At 49.3% G+C, this 20490-nt stretch overlaps 1 protein-coding gene across 4 annotated transcripts; it reads left to right on the top strand.

Moving 5' to 3' along the window:
* Positions 1 to 1738: 1738 nt before the first annotated feature.
* LOC144341493 (uncharacterized) lies at positions 1739 to 19365 on the top strand. Of its 4 annotated transcripts, none has more exons than XR_013418460.1 (4): positions 1739 to 1898; positions 16752 to 16939; positions 17675 to 17868; positions 18831 to 19365. XR_013418460.1 is itself a non-coding variant. In XM_078005051.1 (2 exons), exons 1-2 carry the CDS (start codon positions 1787 to 1789, stop codon positions 3133 to 3135), a joined length of 309 nt encoding a protein of 102 aa, XP_077861177.1. In that variant the 5' UTR covers positions 1739 to 1786; the 3' UTR covers positions 3136 to 3860. The 4 variants fall into 4 exon arrangements, 1 of the variants encoding a protein (XP_077861177.1); XR_013418459.1 differs by having other exon boundaries at positions 18283 to 19365; XR_013418461.1 differs by lacking the exon at positions 1739 to 1898 and having other exon boundaries at positions 16794 to 16939; positions 17658 to 17868; positions 18283 to 19365.
* Positions 19366 to 20490: the final 1125 nt, after the last annotated feature.

Below are 20490 nucleotides of genomic sequence, written 5' to 3'. Positions count from 1 at the left end.
TTATTAATAGAATAAAGCTCAGGCTCAGTGCATGAGAGCAGCGCTCTTCGACTTTGCATTCATCAGAGTAACCTAGATGGCTTGTTTAAAAATACACATTCCCTGGCTGCGCTCGAAGAAACTGGACTTCAGTGGTTTAGTGGGGGTGTGCATAGGCCAGGTGATTCTGAGGACCACGAGGGGTTAGGGACTGCCCCGTTAATTCCGGCCAATGGAGAGATCAGACCATCCAGCATTGTCTGCAGCATATTTCTTTTTCCTCTTTTGCAATGAATATTTGATGCTCAGCGGGATGAGCCCCAGGATGAGGCACACATGAAAGAAAAATCCATGCCTCTCCATCTTTTCCCCAGGATTGCCCTTTGGTGAGACTCTCTTTTGCGACTGCTTCACTTTCCCCGGTTCACAGAACAAACCTCTTCTTCGTCTCTTTTGTTGTCTCTTATCTGTTCAACAAACACCCACTGCGCAGGACCATCCTCCAGTAAGCCGTCCAGTGGGGCCGTTTGGGAGCCCTTCTTCGTGGGGTGAGCACTGAAGGAACCGGGGCCCCATAAGCCCGTGCTTTTGTCGGGGCTGCCCCCTCTCCCATCTCAGGGTACCTGGCACCAGGCTGTTAAGCTGTGGATAGGCAACCGCACATCCCATTGGGTGTGCGTATTTCAGCACGTGGAGTTGGCCAGTGAAGCCGGCCGATGTCGGCACAGCGTACAGCAGCGCGCCTGTCCGTGGGGAGGAAGGGTCGTCCCGCCTCCCCTCCAGGCCAGTCCTGTTGCGCCTCCTCCTGCCCCACTCTGACTTTCGCGCGCCCAGGGGTCTCTGAGGGTCGCGCCCGATACCCTCCTCTACCCCAAGGCTTCTTCTCCCCAAGGGCCGGGCTGGGGACCCAGGAGCGTCACAGCCTCCGTAGGCCCCGGAAATCGCAACTTGGTCAAAGCTAAGCCTGCCGCGATCAGCTTTTCTCACCACCTTGGGGATCCACTCTCCGTCCGTCCTTCCCGACCTCAGGCTGCAGAGAAAACTTGGGGGCGGCGGTCGAGGAAGCCGCGCCCCGAGGCTCCCAGCACAGCCCCAAGAGGAATCCTGCCGGCAACAAAAAGCTGTGCGCGCGGCCGGGCGCGAGCCTCCGCGTCCAGGTGGGGTCTCCGCGCCCCAATTCCACCCCGCCCCGCATCGGCGCTCCCCGCAAGTGAGGGGTTTCCACACGCCCCGGCGTTCCCGCACACTCAGGGTCTCCCTCGACCCCCCGGGAGATGCTCCCCGCTTTCTATCCCGCCCCGCTCTGGCGCGCCCGGTAAACGATGTGACCCCGCCCCGCTGCGGTCTCCCCTCCCCAGGACACTGCCCCCGTCCCCACTTGTGGTGCTCGGGGCATCTCTAAAGCCCCCAACCAGAGTCCTCCAACCCACCCGCGAGGCTCGCGCACCAGCAACGCGGCCCCGCCCGCAGGGACCCCGCCCACCTGTGGCTCTACCCCCGCCTCTGCGGCCTCCCCCACCGCTAGCGCGGCCCCCACCTAGGACGACCCCCGCGTAGGTCCTCCTGCCCACACCCGCCCCCTCGCCAGCCCCTGCCCCAGCCCCTAGCCGTGACCCCGCCCCTAGCCCCCCCCCGCCCCCGCCCCGCAGCCCCTCCCGTGCGCTCGGGCCCATCCCGTCACCGCCCATTGGCCCTGGGTCCGCTCAGGGGCGCCGGCCTGGCGGCGGTTCCGAGTCGGGCGCGTGCCGGCAGGGTTCCCATTGCCAGCGGCGCAGCCAGACTAGGGGCTGCCCTCCGCCTTCTCGCCATGGACGCGGACGACTCCCGGGCCCCCAAGGGCTCCTTGCGGAAGTTCCTGGAGCACCTCTTCGGGGCCCGCAAGGCCATCGGCGTGCTGACCAGCGGCGGGGATGCTCAAGGTGCGCGCCCCCCTCCCGGCGGCGAGGGAGTGACGGACGGAGGAGGGAGAACAGGGCGAAGTGGATGGGGCGACGGGGCAGAAGAGGGGGAAGCGATGGGAGGACCCGGGGAAAGGTGGGGAAGCGATGGGAAGAACCGGGGAGACGAGCGGGGAAGCGATGGGGAGAACTGGAGAGAAGCCCGTGACCCGGAGCGGCAGGGGTACCTGCGGGGCGGCGTGAGCCGGCAAGGCAGCCCCGGGGTCCTTGCCGGGTGGGGCGGAGGAGGAAGGGACACGGCGGTAGGAACCTCCGTCCGGAAGAGAGTGAGGTTTCCACCCCCTCCGGTTTATGTTTTAAATTGAGCCTGGCAGAGGGGGTCGCCTGGAGCGCCCTTGGGGGACGTTCTCCCTCAGAGCTGTAGGACAGGGCCGGGCTTCCCCTCCGAAGCGTGAGTACAGCGCGATCACTTGCTAAGTGGCCCCCCGCCCCCTAACTCCGCCCCACGTCATCCCCCAGCATGTCGCTTTTCCGTTGGAAGAGTTTAAAAAAGGGTTTCCTAAAAGGATTAAAAAAAAAAAAAAAAAAAAAAAAAAAAAAAAAGGGTTTCCTGCACTAGTTGCTTTTCGGCTAGTGACGATACCGAAAACTAAAATGGGTCCCAGGCCCTCCCCGCCAGCCTCTGCGGACGGGAAGGACCAGGAAGCGGGGACTCGGGGACGTCAGCGGAGCCGGGGCGCGGGCTCTGGGCTTCCCCTTCCCTGCAATGTAGAAGCGGCTCTCCAGGAGGGGCCCGAGTCTGGGCCCACGACGCGGGCGCGCCGGGAGGACATTTAACAATGACGAGCCGGAGGTGGTGGAGACTGTGCGCCTCAGGCCCCGGGTGCACGTGGGGGCGCCAGTGCCCCGACGGTGGAGCGTCCCGATCCTTGCAGCCGCTGGATGGTAGATCCGCGCTTCCCAGGCGAACGCTACCTGGGAGCCTTAGCGATCGCGCGGGCTGGAGACGCGACGCGCCCGGAGCTGGGTTTTGATTTTTATTTTCCCGGTTCCTCCTGCAGCAGATGCGTGGAAAGGCCCGGATGGCGGATTTCCTCCCGTTTCGGGACCGCGCACTGAACAAGGATGGAGCCGGGATGGGCCCCCAGCCCACGGCCCCGGTGACCTTCCCTTCGCCCTTGAGCGCGCGGGGCGGGCGCGGGTGCTGCAGGTTGGGGCGCTGTGGGCCCCGCCCGGCCCGCCGCGGGCGCCTACGTGATGCCGGGCCCGTAGTCTCCTTGCGCCCAGGCCGGGACATCCGTCTGCCAGGCACTCCCCGAGCCCGCAGCGTAGCCTCCCCAGGCCCAGCACCCCCCGCGGGAGACCCCAGTGGCAGCGCCAGACTCCGCCCTGCAGCCCGACCCCCAGCGCCCCTGGGAAGTGCTCTGGCGTTAGCGTTCTAGTAAAAGGACCCCCCAGCCTCAGCATTCCTCCTGTAGGGTTGGATTCTCAGAGAAAGAAAAGGTGATGCAGCAGACGCTGGGATTGGAGAAATTACCAGAGTGAAGTGGAAATAGTCTGGCCAGCGTGACTTAAACCGGCCCGGAGATGTGCAAGTACCAGTGGAACCGCCTGGGGTCGGGATAGGACCCAGAGTGGCTTCTCAGTCAAAGGCCTTCAGAAGCAGAGGGAACATCTTGAGTGACTTTACCCGGGCCGCGAAAGACAAGAAACCTTTGGCACGGGAAGAGGAACCGATCTCTGGAAGTCACCAGGGCGGGTGGAAGGTCAGGGGTTCAAGGTTATTTTGGAATTTAGGTGCTGTGGTTCCTGCACGGTGGCTCATGCTTGTCATTCCAGTGCATTGGGAGGCCAAGGCAGGAGGATCGCTTGAGCCCAGGAGTTCCAGAGCAGCCTGGACAACATAGTGAGACTCTGTGTCTACAAAAAAAAAAAAAAAAACACGAAAGAAAAACACATTAAGATGCTGTATGTATTGGAAAATATTTATGGGTCATTCTTTTGAGCTTCATGTCCAAAAGCTTGCTAAAATGCTTGGGAGTTTGTGTACAGGCATGTGAGATTAGGATACATTGGCAGAATCGCGGTGTTCTCTGTTATCCTGGTTTTGCCACCCGGGAGGAGTTACACATATTGAAGGTTAGTAAGTCCACGCCTCTTCTCTTCTGGGGAAAAAGGTACTTTGGAAACCAATATTATGTGGGAACGTGGCTTGGTTGGTACAGCCTTGGCTTAATGGGAGACAGCTGCCCTCAGCTCTGCAGGTGGCATCAAATACGGTGGCCTCGAGCCCACATGGGTCACACCTGGGCTGTCCCTGGGGAAGCCCGCCACGGCGGGTCACCTGGGCATTCTTTCCCTGGCAGAGCCGAAGTCACAATTTTTTTGTAGACTCTAAAGAGCTTTACCCTTCCGAGATATGATCTTGAATCTTTTGGAGCATTTGGACGCATTTCTTTTAAGGAAGTTCACCTCCAGATGTGCTCAGACGGCCTGGTCTTAGCTGCCACAGATTTACAAATTCTTACAGTAAGTAGGTTATTCCTCGAGAATTTATCTGTTGTGCCCCCATTCTTTTTGCCATTTTATTCTGATTCTATATTAGTACTTGATTTTCCCTGACATAGAAGACTTGCCTGTAGCTAGAGATCAGAGAACATATTCACATTCAAGTATTAATTTCAGGGGAATTATCTGTCAGATGTGAAATTATGGTAAAATTCCATATATTAAAATGACCATAGCTACCATTTGTTGAAAATATTTTGTATACTAGGAGCTTTACAATTCTTATCTCCAAGCCTAGATACATGATCCCAAGAGAGGCATGCCCTCATTTTGGAAGTGGGGAGAAAGACTCACAAAGAAAAATAACTTAGGTAAGGGCATGAGGGGCATACGTGATTGTGGTAGGAGCAAAACAGATCCTAATTCCAAATATTGTACTCTCCCTTAGACCATGAAGAGTGCTTATGTCTGGCTCTGTCACCCAGGCTGGAGTGTAGTGGTGCCATCATAGCTCACTGCAGCCTCAAACTCCTGGGCTCAAGTGATCCTCCTGCCTCAGCCTTCTGAGTAGCAAGGAAGACAGGAATGCACCATCATGACCAGCTAATTGTTATGATGATGATGATGATGATGATGATGATTTCTGTAGAGACAGGATCTCACTATGCTGCTGAGACTGGCCTTGAACTCCTGGCCTCCTCTAGTGAGCCTCCTGCCTTGGCCTCCCAAAGAGCTGGAATTACAGACATGAGCCATCATGTCAGGCCTCCACCATACTTTTCATGGGACTTTCTTGGCGAAGCTCCTTAATCTAGTTAATGCTCAAAAGTGAACAAAACCCAACTTGCTCAAAATTACACAGATATTCTTTGGGTGGTTTTGTGAGGGGAATGGAAAATAACTTTTTATAGCGATAGGAGTCAAGGTGGCAAAAAATCATATTAAGGCTTAATACCAACGCGATGGGCTGCTTTCCTTCCCCCAGTAGAGTTCATATTATTTAATTATAAGGTAAAATTGAAAATCTCTTTCCTGTATTCCTGACTCCCCAGGCCTTGAATGAAGAAAGTATTTCTCAGGCTTGGTTTTTTTTTTGTTGTTTTGTTTTGTTTTGTTTTTCCTACTTCTTTGGGTATCTTCTGTCTCAGGCTGTGGGATTTTTTGTTTTTTGTTTCCCCCTGCTTCTTTGGGTATCTTCTGTTGTCCCAAGACATGTCTGGAAACTTAAATTGATTTTCACTCAATCTAAAATAAGCTCCCCAGCTCTTGATCACGGACTGATCATGACTAAGTGCCCACCGCCACGTCACGCTGTGCCACACACCAAGAGTGACTCATTGTCTTAGTCACAGGTTGTGGCTTCTGCAGGGCCTGATGCCTGGTGGAGCTGAGTGTACTGGGAAGTCCAGGTGCATCCTTAGGGTGGGCTGGATGCGAAAGCAGCGTCCTTTTTGCCTGTGGTGACAGGAACATCAATACAGTATTTATAGAAAGTTCATATAAATTGAGTATCAACCTTTCCAATCCTAGTGAGAATAGCTAGCGTTTAGTGACTCTCTGTTATGTGGCAGGCCCTCAGTGATGCTGGGCACTGACTTATCCCCACTTTACACATGAGCAAGGGATGCCCGAGGTGTTCCAGCTTCCCTGAGTTCACAGAGCTCCGTGGTGTGGCCAGGCCCTGTGGCTGCAGCAGGGATGTTCAGTGCTGCGTGTAGCTGTGTCTTCGCTGTGACTTTCCCGTGCCCAGCACCACGCCTGGCGCTTGACAGGAACACAAATGTTTGCTGCCTGCCTCCCGCCTGGAATCTCCAGTGAGGAGCAGGAAACCAGGGCTTCTAGCTGTCTTCTTCATTCATGAAGTCCTTTAGAGGAATTCAACCCTCTCTAATCAAAAGTACCCAACATCCTCAGGTCAATATGTATACACTGTTAAGACTTCAAGATTAGTACCTTAAAACCGAAGTCAGAAGTGTGAGGTTTCAATTGACTGGACATGCATTAGGTCAATGACATACATATTTATTGGACACCAGGCTTGATCCCCACATGGGCACCTTTGGTGTCTGAAGCAATATTCCTTGGGTGGTTTTGTGAGGGCAACGGAAAATGACTTTTTATAGCGATAGGAGTCAAGATGGCAAAAATGATATCAAGGCTTAGTACCAATGTGATGGGCTGCTTTTCTTCCCCCAGTAGAGTTCATATTATTTAATTATAAGATAAAATGGAAATCTCTGAAGCAACGCTTCGGAGCGCAGTCGGATGGAAGGGGAAACTGAGAACAGTGCCGTTTCGCCTCACACAGCTACGGCGCCCCTCACCATCCTGTACACACACATTCTTTGATGGGATCTTTTCAGTGTAAAGTGCAGTAATTGATTTTGCAGAAATTACTGGGTCTGGGAGGCAGACGATGAGTGATGGTGTCACCCCGTGGCACAGTGGAAGATTTATGTGATGGCATCATTTTCTATGAATGCAGACCGCTTTGTGTGCCATACTCGGAGGACCCTTCGAAGCTAGACATTTTGTCATCTTTCAAAAGAAGCATGTTTTCCTTCTTGGTTACAGAAAACTAAAAGCTTTTGATACAGGACTCCAACCTTTTATCAGGGAGAATCAGGGCTCTTTAAATAAGCTCTACCAATCGGATGGGCCATCAGAAACAATTAAAATTAGAAAGATGAAGATACGGTAACAACGTGGTCAGGGCAAACGTCACGATACCAGATTGCACGTTCACAGTTGCCTTTCTGCTAAGAACGTGCGGGTGAATAAGGAACAGAGGGCCATGTGTCAGTAGTTGGGTTGCGTTTTGTGTTTCTTTTCTACAAGCCCTTTCTGGTGTGTTTGTGTATATTACAGAGTAGCTGCCCAGAGGTTGCCATTTCCCTCCCCACTCCTCGGTTCTCTCCATCTTCACCCCCAATTCCCAGTCCTTTGTTTGGAATTACAGTCATTGTGCTTGTCAGGATGGAAGAGGGAGCCAGACACATGGCAGACCAGAGCACTGAGAGGCAGAGACTTACTTATAAGTCCCGCCCTGGCCCTGCAGTCTGGAGTGCTGAGATAGGGTCTCGGTGTTTTCCTCTGCAGAATGGAGGCATCACTCGGTCTCTGTCTTCTCTCCCTGTCTCTTTCTTCACTCCCCTCTTCCCTAACACACATCCACAGTGAAAGTCTTCAGGAGGCAAAAGAGAAAAGGCTGGACTGTGCTGGGTCCCCCAACCCCAGGGCCCATTTGCTGTCTTCCCAGCTTCCATGTGCCCAGAGCTGCCTGGGGGAGCCTTCGGAGGTTCAGATCCTGACTGTGTGGGTCTGAGTGAGGCTCCCACTCTCACCGGTAGGGGGAGGGCGCCAGTGCTGCGGGTCCCCCTGGGGTCAGTGAGGCGGTTTGCAAATCCTGCAGATCAGCTTCTCCACTTCTCCAGGTTTCTCCAACGTGAGATGCTCCCAGGAGTCCTGTGGGATTGTTTTCTGACTTTGACCAGGATTTTGACGGAGAAGATTCATTAATATAGGACCCCTTGTCTTAACGTACATATGTAAATGATCTGATGTGAAGTTTTCTGAATGGAAAATGATTGAAAGGTTGGCATGCAGTAGACTTGGGGAGTCATTCCTTCATATCTTTTCAGCTGTGTCTTACTACAATTAAGATTTTGTTTCTGTGTGTGTGGGGTTTTTTCAGATGGAGTCTCCCTCTGTTGCCCAGCCTGGAGTGCAGTGGCCTGATCTGGGCTCACTGCAACCTCTACCTCCCGGGTTCAAGCGATTTTCCTGTCCCAGCCTCCCAAGTAGTTGGGATTACAGACTTGCGCCGCCATGCCCACCTGGGTTTTTTTTTTTGTGTGTGTGTGTGTGTGTGTGTGTGTGTGTGTGTGTGTGTATCTTCAGTAGAGATGGGGTTTCACCGTATTGGTCAGGCTGGTCTCGAACTCCTGACCTCAAGTGATCCACCCGCCTTGGCCTCCCAAAATGCTGGGATTACAGGCTTGAGGCGCCACACCTAACCTTATTTCTGTGTTTCTGTAATCATTTCGCACATTAACCGACCGACTTCGGTGAGTCAGGGCAGGCTTTAGGCAAAAGAACCAAGTCCTTTATGCCCCTGGAGCTCTCACTCCTGCGGTGAGGCGTGGGTACAATATGCCTGTAGCTGGACCTGAGAAGAAAAGCTCCAGTCTTATGAAAGGGCCCAGGGGAGCCTCTGATTGGGGCCCTTTGACCTGACCCTACGGTGAGGGAGGAGTCGGTAGAGGAGGGTGGCCCAGAGGAGGACTTTGGATTTGTCTTAGGGGAACTGGGAAGCAGGTGGAGGGAAGCCGACTGACTGGGAAGCAGACTGACTGTCTCCAATTAAAGGTGGCTCTGTGGAGAGGAGAGGACAGGAGGAGAAGTAGTGAGTTTAGGGTCGCACAAGAAGTGGCCATAGATGGAAGCTTATGGGGTGGGGCATGTGGCAGGGCAGCCCTGTGCCCACAGACACACCCTGCCGAGGAGACCCAGGGACTTGAGTGTGTCAGGGCGTGGGGTAAATGGCCACTCAGCTACTACAGCCGGAAGGCAGAGCGTGTGAGCTGCGGCAGACACAGGCTGGTGGGGTAAAAGGAGAGTCTTCATAGCAGTGCTTAGAATAATAGAAAGTGGGAAAACCAGCAAAAAACTATCAACAGGAGATTAATGAATCCATTATGGCACCTGGAATGGAAGGAATTATTGTCAGCGTTTAATAAGGAGCTTTGTGCTGGTCGAAAGTCAAGAGCTGCACAGTACACTCAAGGGCAGTATTGAAGAGCCGAATCCAGAGCAGCTCTGCACAGTAGATCCCCCTGGGGCCAGAGGGGCCATTTGCAAATCCAAGCAGATCCCCTTCTTGGAGGTTTCTCCAACGGGAGCATCTCCCAGGATTGGGGCCTGCGTGGGTGGCTTGTGTTATATATGCCATTTTAAATGAACTAGTTGCCACATTAAAGAAAGGCGGGCCGGGACGGGGGGACACTGGGTGCCATGACTCACGCCTGTAATCCCAGCACTTCGGGAGCCCAAGGCAAGTGGATCACTTGAGCCCAGGAGTTTGAGGCCAGCCTGGGGAACATGGAGAGATCCAGTCTCTACAAAAAATACAAAACAATTAGTCAGATATGGCGTTGCACACCTACAGTCCCAGCCCCATGGGAGATTGAGGTGGGAGGATTGCCTGAGCCCAGGAGTTGGAGGCTGCAGTGAGCTGTGACTGCACAGGTTCACTCCAGCCTGGGCAATAGAGTGAAACCCTATCTAAAAAAAAAAAAAAGTAAAACAAAAAAAAAAAACTTTTATATTCAGCCCATTATTTGATAACAATCAGTTATTATGTTGATTATTAATATTTTACACTGTTTTCCATACTAAGTCTTTGAAATCCATTGTGTAAAGAATCTTAAAGTACATCTCCATGTGGACGGGATGCACGTGGCCAGCGGCTCCTCTGAGGGACAGTGTGGTCACGGCGATGGGTGGCGTGTCCTGCCTGTATGTAGAAGGTCCCCGTGTGGGTGTTTCTGCGAAGGCCCTGACGGATGTGCAGGGGAGGGCCGACACCGTCCCAGCCACGCAGAGGACCCTGGAATGCAGCACGCTGCCACCGCGCCCACGCCCCAGACCCTCTGCTGCCTGAGCTCTTTCCCAGGTGTCCATTTAGCTAACCTCCCTCCCCTTCTTCCCTTTCCTTCTTTCCCCAAACGTCACTCTCAGGCAGGTCTGCAGGCTCTCCGCTTGTCAATGGCAGCCCTTCCCCTCCCCACCCTCTTAACACCCCCACCCCACTTGTTATTTTTCTCCTTAGTGCTCATGGCCATCCACCCCTGGGCATCATGCTTTTGTTCACTGTGTTTCTTGCTTTCGGGTCTCTCCTGATCAGAACAAGCTCTGCCCAGACCAGAGACTTTCCATTTTGTCACCGACGCATCCACATAGCGCCCGGCAGCGATGGCGCTTGGAGCACCTGAGGTCGACAGTGGGCCGGTGGTTGAGTGAAGAGCCCTACAGATTTATCTCAAGCCCTCCCCTGACCCTACCGGAAGACACGGTGGTCTGCACAGTCCCGATAGTCAGATAGGCCCCCGGCTCGGTGACTTTGAACCGGTGGGGCTGGGGAGGGGGCAACAGCACGTTGACAGAATCCCCCCTTGGTATCCCACCTCCCCATGCCTACATAATCCCTATATTGTCAAAGGAGAGACCCCTAGAAGGAGCTTTGGCAGCAGGAGTGAGATCAGCGCAGTGTAAGCTCATTTTCTGACAAACCAGTGGCAGCAGTCGGCAAACTGACTTTATTTCTCAAAAAGAATGTATGCATCGAAATTAACAAGTGAGTGATCAGCAGTGTGGGAAAATTCAGGAAAAGCAGTTCAGTGCTGTGAGAGAGGGCGAGGCAGGGAGCTTTATTACTCCAGACAACGGAGGAGGTAAAAGGATAGAACTGGATTATTTCATTAGATTTCATCTATTCGAACTTTTTTTTTTTTTTTTTTTTTTTTTTTTTTTTGAGACGGAATCTCGCTGTTACCCAGGCTGGAGTGCAGTGGTGGAATCTCGGCTCACTGTAACCTCCGCCTCCTGGGTTCAAGAGATTCTCTTGCCTAAGCCTCCCAAGTAGCTGGGACTACAGGTGCATGCCACCACGCCCGGCTCAATTTTCTTTGTATTTTTAGTAGAGATGAGTTTCACCCTGTTATCCAGGATGGTCTCAATCTCCTGACCTCGTGATCTGCCTGCCTTGGCCTCCCAAAGCCCTGGGATTACAGGCATGAGCCATCACGGCCAGCCTATTCCTTCCTTTTTTTTTTTTTTTTTTTTTAAATACAGTTTAGATTTTATCAGAGCAGAATCCCAGGAAACTGAGATTTGTAAACTGGGAAATCCAGCTTCTCCAAGTAGCCGGGAAATAAGGGTGACCTCAGTCATTCTTGCTAGACCCTGGTGTGGGCCGTGAATGACTCTGACTCAAGGAAGAAGCGGTCTTGTGACTCTCTTACCTGCACTGTGGTTTAGTAAGAAGCTGTTAAAAAGTGTGTCATATGAAGAAAGTGATTTAATAATTGGTCAGAGTAATGACCACTTATTTCCTATGTAACCACTCCCTCGTTATCTCCAACTTTATCTTTGGTTCTTATGACAAGATTATCACTTCCCTGAAAACTGGGGTTTTTGCAAATGACGAAGAGATGTTTTTCCAAATGGTAAGGTTCTTCTTTGGTGGGAAGATGTTTTCTCCTGGAAATCCTTAGGAAATTTTTTGGTTCTTGGGTTGGGCTCCCAAAACCAAAATGAAAGGAGATGGATTATCCCCAGGATACCTGAGCTATAAGGACAATCTGTAGCTTGAGTGTGGAGTGAAAGACACTGAAACTGCCCTTTGTCCCAAATAGCTGTGTGCTGGGGCCCTAGGACAGCCCTAAGAAGATGGTGAAACAGGTGACGTTTACCTGTGAGGCTGAAAGCCCTCATTGCCAGGCTGTGAAAGCCCGCACTGCAGGTGTGCATGTCTTCCTCCCTGTCCTGCGGGTGACAGAGCCTGCCAGTAAATGCTGGTGCATTTCCTTCTTATTTTTCATCCAACCATGTTCTCCTCCCTCCTAACCCCTTACTGAATGTTCCTGGGGCTTCCTCAGGTTTCGCCCTGCAGGGCCCAGCAGGAGGCAGCTGATATGCACTCCTCACCATTCAGAAGTTCAGAGGGAGGGCTTAGAACCACACAGGCTCCACCCCCAGGCAATTAAGTGAGCATCTGGCCTCAGCAGGCATTATTTTCCTTCAAGTTCCCATTGGTGACTCTAAGGCACAGGCATTGTAATAGAGGAAATCAGGAAGTCTTGAAAGTTAAAATGAAATAAGACTAGGGTTTACACTGCAGCTTCACCACTTCACTAATGTCGTTACCTTCCAGTAATCAGTTTATCCCCCTCAGAGCCTCAGCTTTCTCATCCCTTCAGGGAGGTGTCAGGAGCTCTGCGGGCTTCCTGTGAGAATCATCCCCGTGAGGGCTCTGGCTGTGGGTGTGCAGTCAGCAAGGGATGCCCTACTAGGTCCCACCAAGTGCTGCCAGCCCCTGAGCTCAAGGATGACACGTGAAGAAAAGCCCTTCGCAATGTAGGGCTCCATCCCAACAATGTGCAAGTGAATAGAAGTCCTTTCAGGACCTAGTGTTGTGTATTTTTAAGTGTGGTGCCCTGTCACCTGGAAATTGTTAGAAATGCACGTTCCCAGGCTCCCTCTCCACCTGTGAAACCCTGGGGGTGGCCCAGCTACCCGGGGTGCGGCGGCCGCCGCTGGTGATCTCCTGCTGTGGGGTGATGTCACTGTTCTTTCTGGGCGGGTGCAGGTGGACACAGGGTTGGGTGGTGGGGAGAATGCTGCAGGGACTTCAGGGACTAGTTTAGTGCTGGGATTCATTTTTACTCTGCACAGGAGTCTCCTGGGGTCACCTTGTGTATCATGTCCAGCTTTTTTTTTTTTTTTTTTTTTGAGACAGTGTCTCGCTCTGTCACCCAGGCTGGAGTGCAGGTGGCGCAATCTCCGCTCACTGCAAGCTCCTCCTCCCGGGTTCACGCCATTCTCCTGCCTCAGCCTCCTGAGTAGCTGGGACTGCAGGTGCCTGCCACCATGCCCAGCTAATTTTGTATTTTTAGTAGAGATAGAGTTTCACCATGTTGATTAGGCTGGTCTTGAACTCCTGACCTCAGGTGATCTCCCCGCCTCAGCCTCCCAAAGTGCTGGAATTACAGGCATGAGCTACCACACCCACTGGGCTAATTTTTAAGTTTTAGAGATGGATTCTCACTGTTACCCATGCTGGTCTCAAACTCCTGGCCTCAAGCAATCCTCCCATCTTGGCCTCCCAAAGTACTTGGATTTGCAGGCATGTGCCACCACACCTAGCCAAACATTGATCTTTCATTTTAAACTTCATCTAGAGATGTGGCAAAAACCAAAAGAGGTATTTGTTAAAATACTTTATAACCCTAGTACAGTAATAGAGTAATCCAACTGACAATTTCACAAAACTCAATTTTTGGCAACAAGTTCAAGGTTATACATATTAATACAGATAACACATTTATTCAACCAGAGGAAAAAGGTCACAATGACAGAATTTATCTTTTTCTTTATTATGTTGCCTGAGCTATGGTTAAGATTTGGGGAACTAGTACCTTAAAGAACCTTCAGAAATGTCTTATTCTAGAATTTAGAAACAAACTTTATACTCTCAGGGTTGAGAGAATCCAGGAGCAATCACCACCCCTAGTGTCCACATGCTACTCTCCAAAGGCCCTTCCCCACTAGCCACAGAAATCAGAGCTCCCTGGGAAACAGACAGTTGAATCTCTGGAGCAGGGAGGGCCTGGCTGTGCATGCTTTAGGGAGGTGGGAGTAGGGGTGTAGAAACCAAAGAAGTGAGACCAAAATGGGCCAACAGCTGGAGAAAATGTGGGCATAAAAATAAATTCTACCTGATCACATAGTCTCAAATATGTACATATACAGAAATATTTCTGTGAGGTCACAGGGGTGCTAAAAAAACAAAACAAATAAGACTGGGGGGAAAAAAGAAGAAAAGAAAGAACTCTCTTCTCCATGTTGGGCGCAATGACTCACGCCTGTAATCTCAGCACTTTGGGAGGTCAAGGTGGGCAGATTGTTTGAACTCAGGAGATCGACACCAGCCTGGGCACCACGGCAAGACTCTGTCTCTACAAAAAAATATAAGCACTAGCTGGGCATGGTGGTGCACACCTGTAGTCCCAGCTACTCAGGAGGCTGAGGTGGCCCAGGAGGCTGAGGCTGCAGTAAGCTAAGACCATGCCACTGTACTCCAGCCTGGGGGACAGAACCAGACCCTGTCTTTAAAAAAAAAAAAAAAAAAAAAAAAAAAAAAAAAGACAGCCTCTTCTGTCATCATTAGAGGTAGTTCCTGCACCACCCCTCCTCCTCAAACTGGAATTCCCAGGGAGAGCAGCCGCCCCTGCCTTTTCCACTGAACCATATTTCAAGATAACCCAACAGCCCCAGCTGATGTGGAGCTCTTCTTTGAAGAAGTCCAGCAAACGAATGAAGAATTACAGAATTTGAAAACTTCACAAACTCTAATAAATGATTCAGACAATAATCCTCAATGAATATGAAAACCATTAATAGGTTGATGAGAAACTCATTATCACAGGACACCAGAAACTCAAGTGCACCAGCTGCTCCGTGGCTGAAGGGAGAAAGCAGATCTTCACAAGACAGTGGCCGACTCTCAGCATGCACCCCGCTGGCGTGAGACCCCCCAGTGGAGGCAAGCAGGCCTCACAGGATGGTAGAATGTGGCCATCTATGCAGAACTCCCCACGAGGGACTCTGCTTCAAAAGGCACAGCCTGACTCAAACTAAGTCTTTGGATCTAAGTTCCAGTTCTCAGGAAACACAGGAACATGGCACCCAACACCACACAGAAGCAGCCAGGTCACCTGGAAAGTGAGAGCGCCCAGAGGAAACCCGGCCTGCACACTCCGCTGCCGTCCGAGAGGGTGCCCAGGAGAGACCCGGGCTGACCAGCTGTGATCTGTGGGACCCTGTGCCACAAACACTTTGAGGCCAACTAGAAAATTTGAATATGGAATAAGAAATAGGCAGTTTTAAGAAAGTATGTTTTATTCTATCAAAACTGAAAATTGCATTAGCTCATGTAAGAAATAATCCTCATGTTTTAGAGTCATAAATTCAAATATTTAGGGGTAAATGATAACATTTATAATTTACTTCCGAAAACTTCACAAGGAAAAGGATATCTATTATGTGATAAGTGTTTAGGGGCTCATTATCCTAGTCTACTTTTCTGTATGCTTGAAAGTTTTCATAATTCTTTTTATGTAAAATAATCTTTCAAATATGTTTTTACGTTAGCATTTCTATGTAAATTATTAGTGTTTTATATAATATATAAAACTATATTATTATGATAATAACCTTATATTAGTGACATAAGAAACAAGCGATGTATTATAAATTATGCTGCTTTAAAGACACATGCACACGTATGTTTATTGCAGCACTATTCACAATAGCAAAGACTTGGAATCAACCCAAATGTCCATCAGTGACAGACTGGATTAAGAAAATGTGGCACATATACACTATGGAATACTATGCAGCCATCAAAAAGGATGAGTTTGTGTCCTTTGTAGGGACATGGACGCAGCTGGAAACCATCATTCTTAGCAAACTATCACAAGAACAGAAAACCAAACACCGCATGTTCTCACTCATAGGTGGGAACTGAACAATGAGATCACTTGGACTCAGGAAGGGGAACATCACACACAGGGACCTATCATGGGGAGGGGGGAGGGGGGAGGGATTGCATTGGGAGTTATACCTGATGTAAATGAGGAGTTGATGGGTGCAGCACACCAACATGGCACAAGTATACATATGTAACAAACCTGCACGTTATGCACATGTACCCTACAACTTAAAGTATAATAATAATAAATAAATAAATAAATAAATAAATAAATAAATAAAAGAAACAAGCGATGTATCAGAACGTGAGGATGTAATTAAGGTTCTGTGACTGCATCCACTGTCGGAAGAGCACTTCTCCGTGCCAAGGACAGACTCGAAGCTTCACACACCCTGGGTCGGGGTGGGCACCATCCATGCACCCCCACTCTCCATGCAACAAAGCTGGAAGTGATGCAAGAAGCTGGGGGCCAGGACCCTCCTCTGGGGGTCTCTAAACACCGTGTTTGTAACCACCATTCTGAGCCCACCGAAGGCTATCGTTGTAAATGTCCAAAATCAATGTCCAAGTAAGATAGGCAAACTTAGGCCAAGAATCTTACCTACACTTAGACATTTCTTAAGCATCGCTAAATGTGAGAGAAGCCATGTCATGAAAATGTAAGAACACAAACAAGTCAACTTTTCACAATCCACCATCAAACTTTTCCAACAAAATATTACCTAGCATTGCTTGGGTGATAGTGAGTGGCATGAAATTGCTTAAGCTGCTCCCACGTAAGCTCCGGGATGCAGAGTGGGTCACCCCCAGAGACCACTGAGTACGTGTGGTGGGGAAGAAGTCTGTTTTGAAGGTGCTGGGAGAATATCCTCTCATTGTCTGTCTTGAAATGTGAAGTAAATAAATAAGAATATATATATATAAAATAATACACACACTACATTCCTTTCAATGTAGCCAATCGATCACATTCTGGTGCATATGCCTGTAATACTTTGCAAATAAAACTCTTCTAATGGTAAAAAAAAAAAAAAAAAGACACCCCTGTAGGCATTGTTTAACACTGTATTCAATCACTCATCACCCATGCACAGAACCCAAGGATTGAGAACAATGGACTTTTTGATGTGTGTTGCAACAAACTCATAGCCGAGGGCTGTAAATCGGAGGGATCACCAGGTCTGCCTACCAGCCATCAGGCAAGTGGGGAGAAGCTGTCACCCCAACTTGAGTTTCAAGAAGACTCCTTGGAAGAAAAGACGACCAAATTGAGAATGAAAAGGTAAGAAATGGTTCACCAGCTGAGGGAGGCTATGGAAATCAGAGAGCAGGCCACCTATGAGCCTTAGGGACACCAGCACAGGCAGGTTGTCAAAGTCACAAGGGGACATGAAGACACAGACCCAGGACAGCAGCTCTTAATCCAAAATGGTCTCAAGACTCCTTTACACCCTGAAAAATTAACCCATTTATGCCTGAGGTGGCAATTTTTTTTTGTAAAAATCAGACCTTGGCAATGACCTTGAGCTGTAGGATATAAATAACTCCCACAAGCTTAGGATTCCAATAATGGAACACTAGGCACAAATGGGTTTTAATGAGGACCCAAACAGCTTTTGATTATGTAGGCTTTTTTTGCCTGTGTAGGTACCTGTGTGTGTTTATATAATTTTTCTATATTCTAAATTAAAGTTGATTAAAAAATTAAAGTATTAAAAAATAATTATGCATTAAGGTAAGCCATCATTACATGTTAATATAAATATGTTTGAAAAATACTTCTCATAACAAAGTAAAACACTACTTAGAGTGATGCTGTGTTGCCTTTTTTGCAAATCTCTGTAGTGTCTGGCTCAGAGGTGAAGCTGGACTCCCTCATCTGCTCTGTATCCAGCTTGCTGTGTGTCACACACCTCGCCACGCAACCTCTAGAAAGTACACCATGTGCTTGGGCAAGAATGAGTGTAAAAGACAATGTGTTGATAGTGGTATGAAAACAGCTTTTCTCTCCCTGCAGATCATACACGGGGGTCGTCAGACATGGTCTGAGACCTGCTGGGAAGAACAGCAGCCTGGCGCTGCTACCCTCTGGCTTCTGTTCACAGCACTGACCCCAGCTAATCCAAGAACATGTCACCTATAATGCGAATATTGAAGAAAAATCAACCATCTTCCAGATGTGTCTATATCATGATACGGTACATGGGTAAGGTAAGCTGAACACAACATAAAAAAAGAAAACTTACAAACGCTCCCTTCGTCTCATTAAAGATGACTCCTTTAAAGATGAAGGGCATCTGGGGGTCGCTGGGGTTCTCATATTCCAGCTGCCATCTTTCCTGCCTGAGGACAAATAATTATAAGCTGACAGTGACTCAAATACTAAAGTCTGTATCAACTAGTTAATCACTCATGACATACCAGAAATCCAGCTCACGTAAACCTGGGGAAAAGGTCTCATCCAAATACACTGAGAGGAGATTCTGAAAGTCCTTGGGATTTTGTGTGGAAAATGGATACAGAGTATAATCACTAGCTGGGTACAAATGAAAAGTGAAATTGTAAAATTAAACAGATTTCTACTAAAATTATTGAATCTCAAGCCTCATTTCCCCTTTGTCCTAGGATAGTAAGTTGTAGCTATTCTTGAGATCGGGCAGTGGCTCCATGCTCTGGCCCCCGACCTCAGCAGCCGTCCCAGCTCATCACCCTGAGTGCCAGCTTTCCCATCTCATCTCAGGATCTGCACTGGACGGGCACCAGGTCTTTCTTCAGCGAACATCTAAACTCTCTCAAGTGTCTCCAGAGACTTTCACACGTCTACAAAGATGACCTCATTCTGTAGCAGCATGGATTTAACTTGCTCTTCGATGTCACTCCTTCACAGAGTGCACTGTTCATTGTCACCCTATCCACTAGTGTCAGTCTTACTAAAAGTCAAACATCAACGTTAGTGGTAACTCTGGAGGCCTGGCATTGTAGCGATATCCCAAGAGAAAATTGTTTTGAACCTTTCTGGGAAAAGTTCACGTACGTTTTATTCAAACACTAGTTTTTATAACCTCGCTACCATGTGGCTTTCCTGAAGGATGAAATTTCTGACGTCCTTCAAGTAGAGAGAGATAAAAATTTTTCTAGAACATTAATTGCCCACTCCTCTCATCCCTTCTCAGAAACTAACTGAATTCCAGTGGGTGTGCCTGGCAAACCCAAACACGGTTTTCCGTTCAGGATGCTGGTCTTACCTGTGAAGGCGTTCATGAAGGTGGAGAGGGACTGGTTCAACATTTTGAAGAAAGGGTCTCTGCACGGATACTTCCGAGACCCACAAAGGATGGTATGCTCAAGAATGTGAGGAACACCGGTACTGTCCATGGGAGTGGTCCGGAACTGCACGCTAGGGAAGAAGGAACGGCACGCCAGGGAAGGGAGAGGAACAGAACGCTAGGGAAGGAGAATGGCTAGAATACAAAATGTTCATCTTTGTGCTGCGGACACAGTTCCCAGATGCATCATCACCTCAGGCTACTAGAAATCATCATTCTGACACCATAATCCTCCAACACGGGGTTTCCCAACTCTAATGTAAATCATTAATTCAGACTATAAAATTGTATTTTGATGAGATTGTAAGTCCGTGTAAGCTTTTCCTTATTTTTCAAGATGCTCTGTCAATAAAAATACTAGTGAGATGATATTTAAACCACATAACATACAGTCAGTGCTTTAAACCAAGCTTGTCTAACCCACAACCTGCAGTCCGCATGCTCAGGATGGCTTGGAATGCATCCCAACACAATCCCTACACTTTCTTAAAACATTTAGGTCCTCTATTTTTTTTTAAGCTCATCAACTGTCCTTAGTGTTAGTGTATTTTGTGTGTGGCCTGAGACAGTTGTTCTTCTAATGTGGCACAGGGAAGCCAAAAGATTGGACATCCCCGATTTAAATAAAACGTTCAAGACCATGTTCTTACAATGCACCACGTACCTGAACAGATTATTCGTGTCTTCTCTGGCCAGGTGTAAATACCTGGCTCCTCTGTCATCGTGGCTGAGCTTCATGACCGTCAGGAACAGCTCGGGAACAGATGTCACTTGAGTTAACCAGAAAAACACGAGTAGTTAAACGTAGACAAAATAGCCTGTGAAATGGTGATCTTCGACACACTGAGAAAACTGGCTTTTCTGCCTGAAATTAGGTGATACCGGGAAGCCAGTATTTCAGAGCTGGAGAGAACAGAACTGTCCTGTCCAAGTCCCTTATCCTACAAACAAGGAAAGTAAGACCTAAAGAAGGCAAATGCGAATGTGTGCGTATTTATGTATATTTTTGAGTGCTTATTACTGGCTAGGTATTTTTCATTTTTTTATTTTTAAATTTTTTATTCTGTTTTGGCTAGGCATTTTCTAATCATGTCACATAGAATCTGTGAGGGAGGTATTCTCATCCTCATTTACAGATGAAAAAACTGAGGCTCAGGGTGATGAAACAAGCTGCCCGAATCAGAGCCAGGATTCAGGATTCACCCTGGTGTCTGCCCTTCCCACGGTACTGTGCTGCACCTAAATAACACAGCACCCTTTCCAACGCCTGCTGAGTGCCTCCTGCTTTTGTGTACTGCACCTCAGTAACACAGCACCCCTTCCAACATCAGCTGTGTGTCTCCTGTTTCTGTGCATATAATCTCCTGTAGTGTGAAGCACAGGCCTGCAGGAGGGGCAATGCTGGAGTGGGCTAGTCGGCGACAGTGGGGAGAGGGTCCGGGATCAGTCTTTGCTTCCCTTAGTTTGGGATGGATTCTCGATGGTAGCTGTAAGCACAAAGCTGGGG

This window comes from Macaca mulatta, chromosome 6 (genome assembly GCF_049350105.2).
Source record: "Macaca mulatta isolate MMU2019108-1 chromosome 6, T2T-MMU8v2.0, whole genome shotgun sequence".
In the NCBI taxonomy this organism is placed as follows: domain Eukaryota; kingdom Metazoa; phylum Chordata; class Mammalia; order Primates; family Cercopithecidae; genus Macaca; species Macaca mulatta.
Note: the sequence above shows the minus strand (reverse complement) of the source record. Positions and strands in the feature narration are given on the sequence as shown.

Bases quoted from the DNA above. Each gene is read 5' to 3' on its own strand.
- LOC144341493 (XM_078005051.1), top strand. From the start codon at position 1,787: ATGGACGCGGACGACTCCCGGGCCCCCAAGGGCTCCTTGCGGAAGTTC. The intron at 1,899-2,938 runs GTGCGCGCCCCC...TTCCTCCTGCAG, and splicing joins CAGCGGCGGGGATGCTCAAG to CAGATGCGTGGAAAGGCCCG.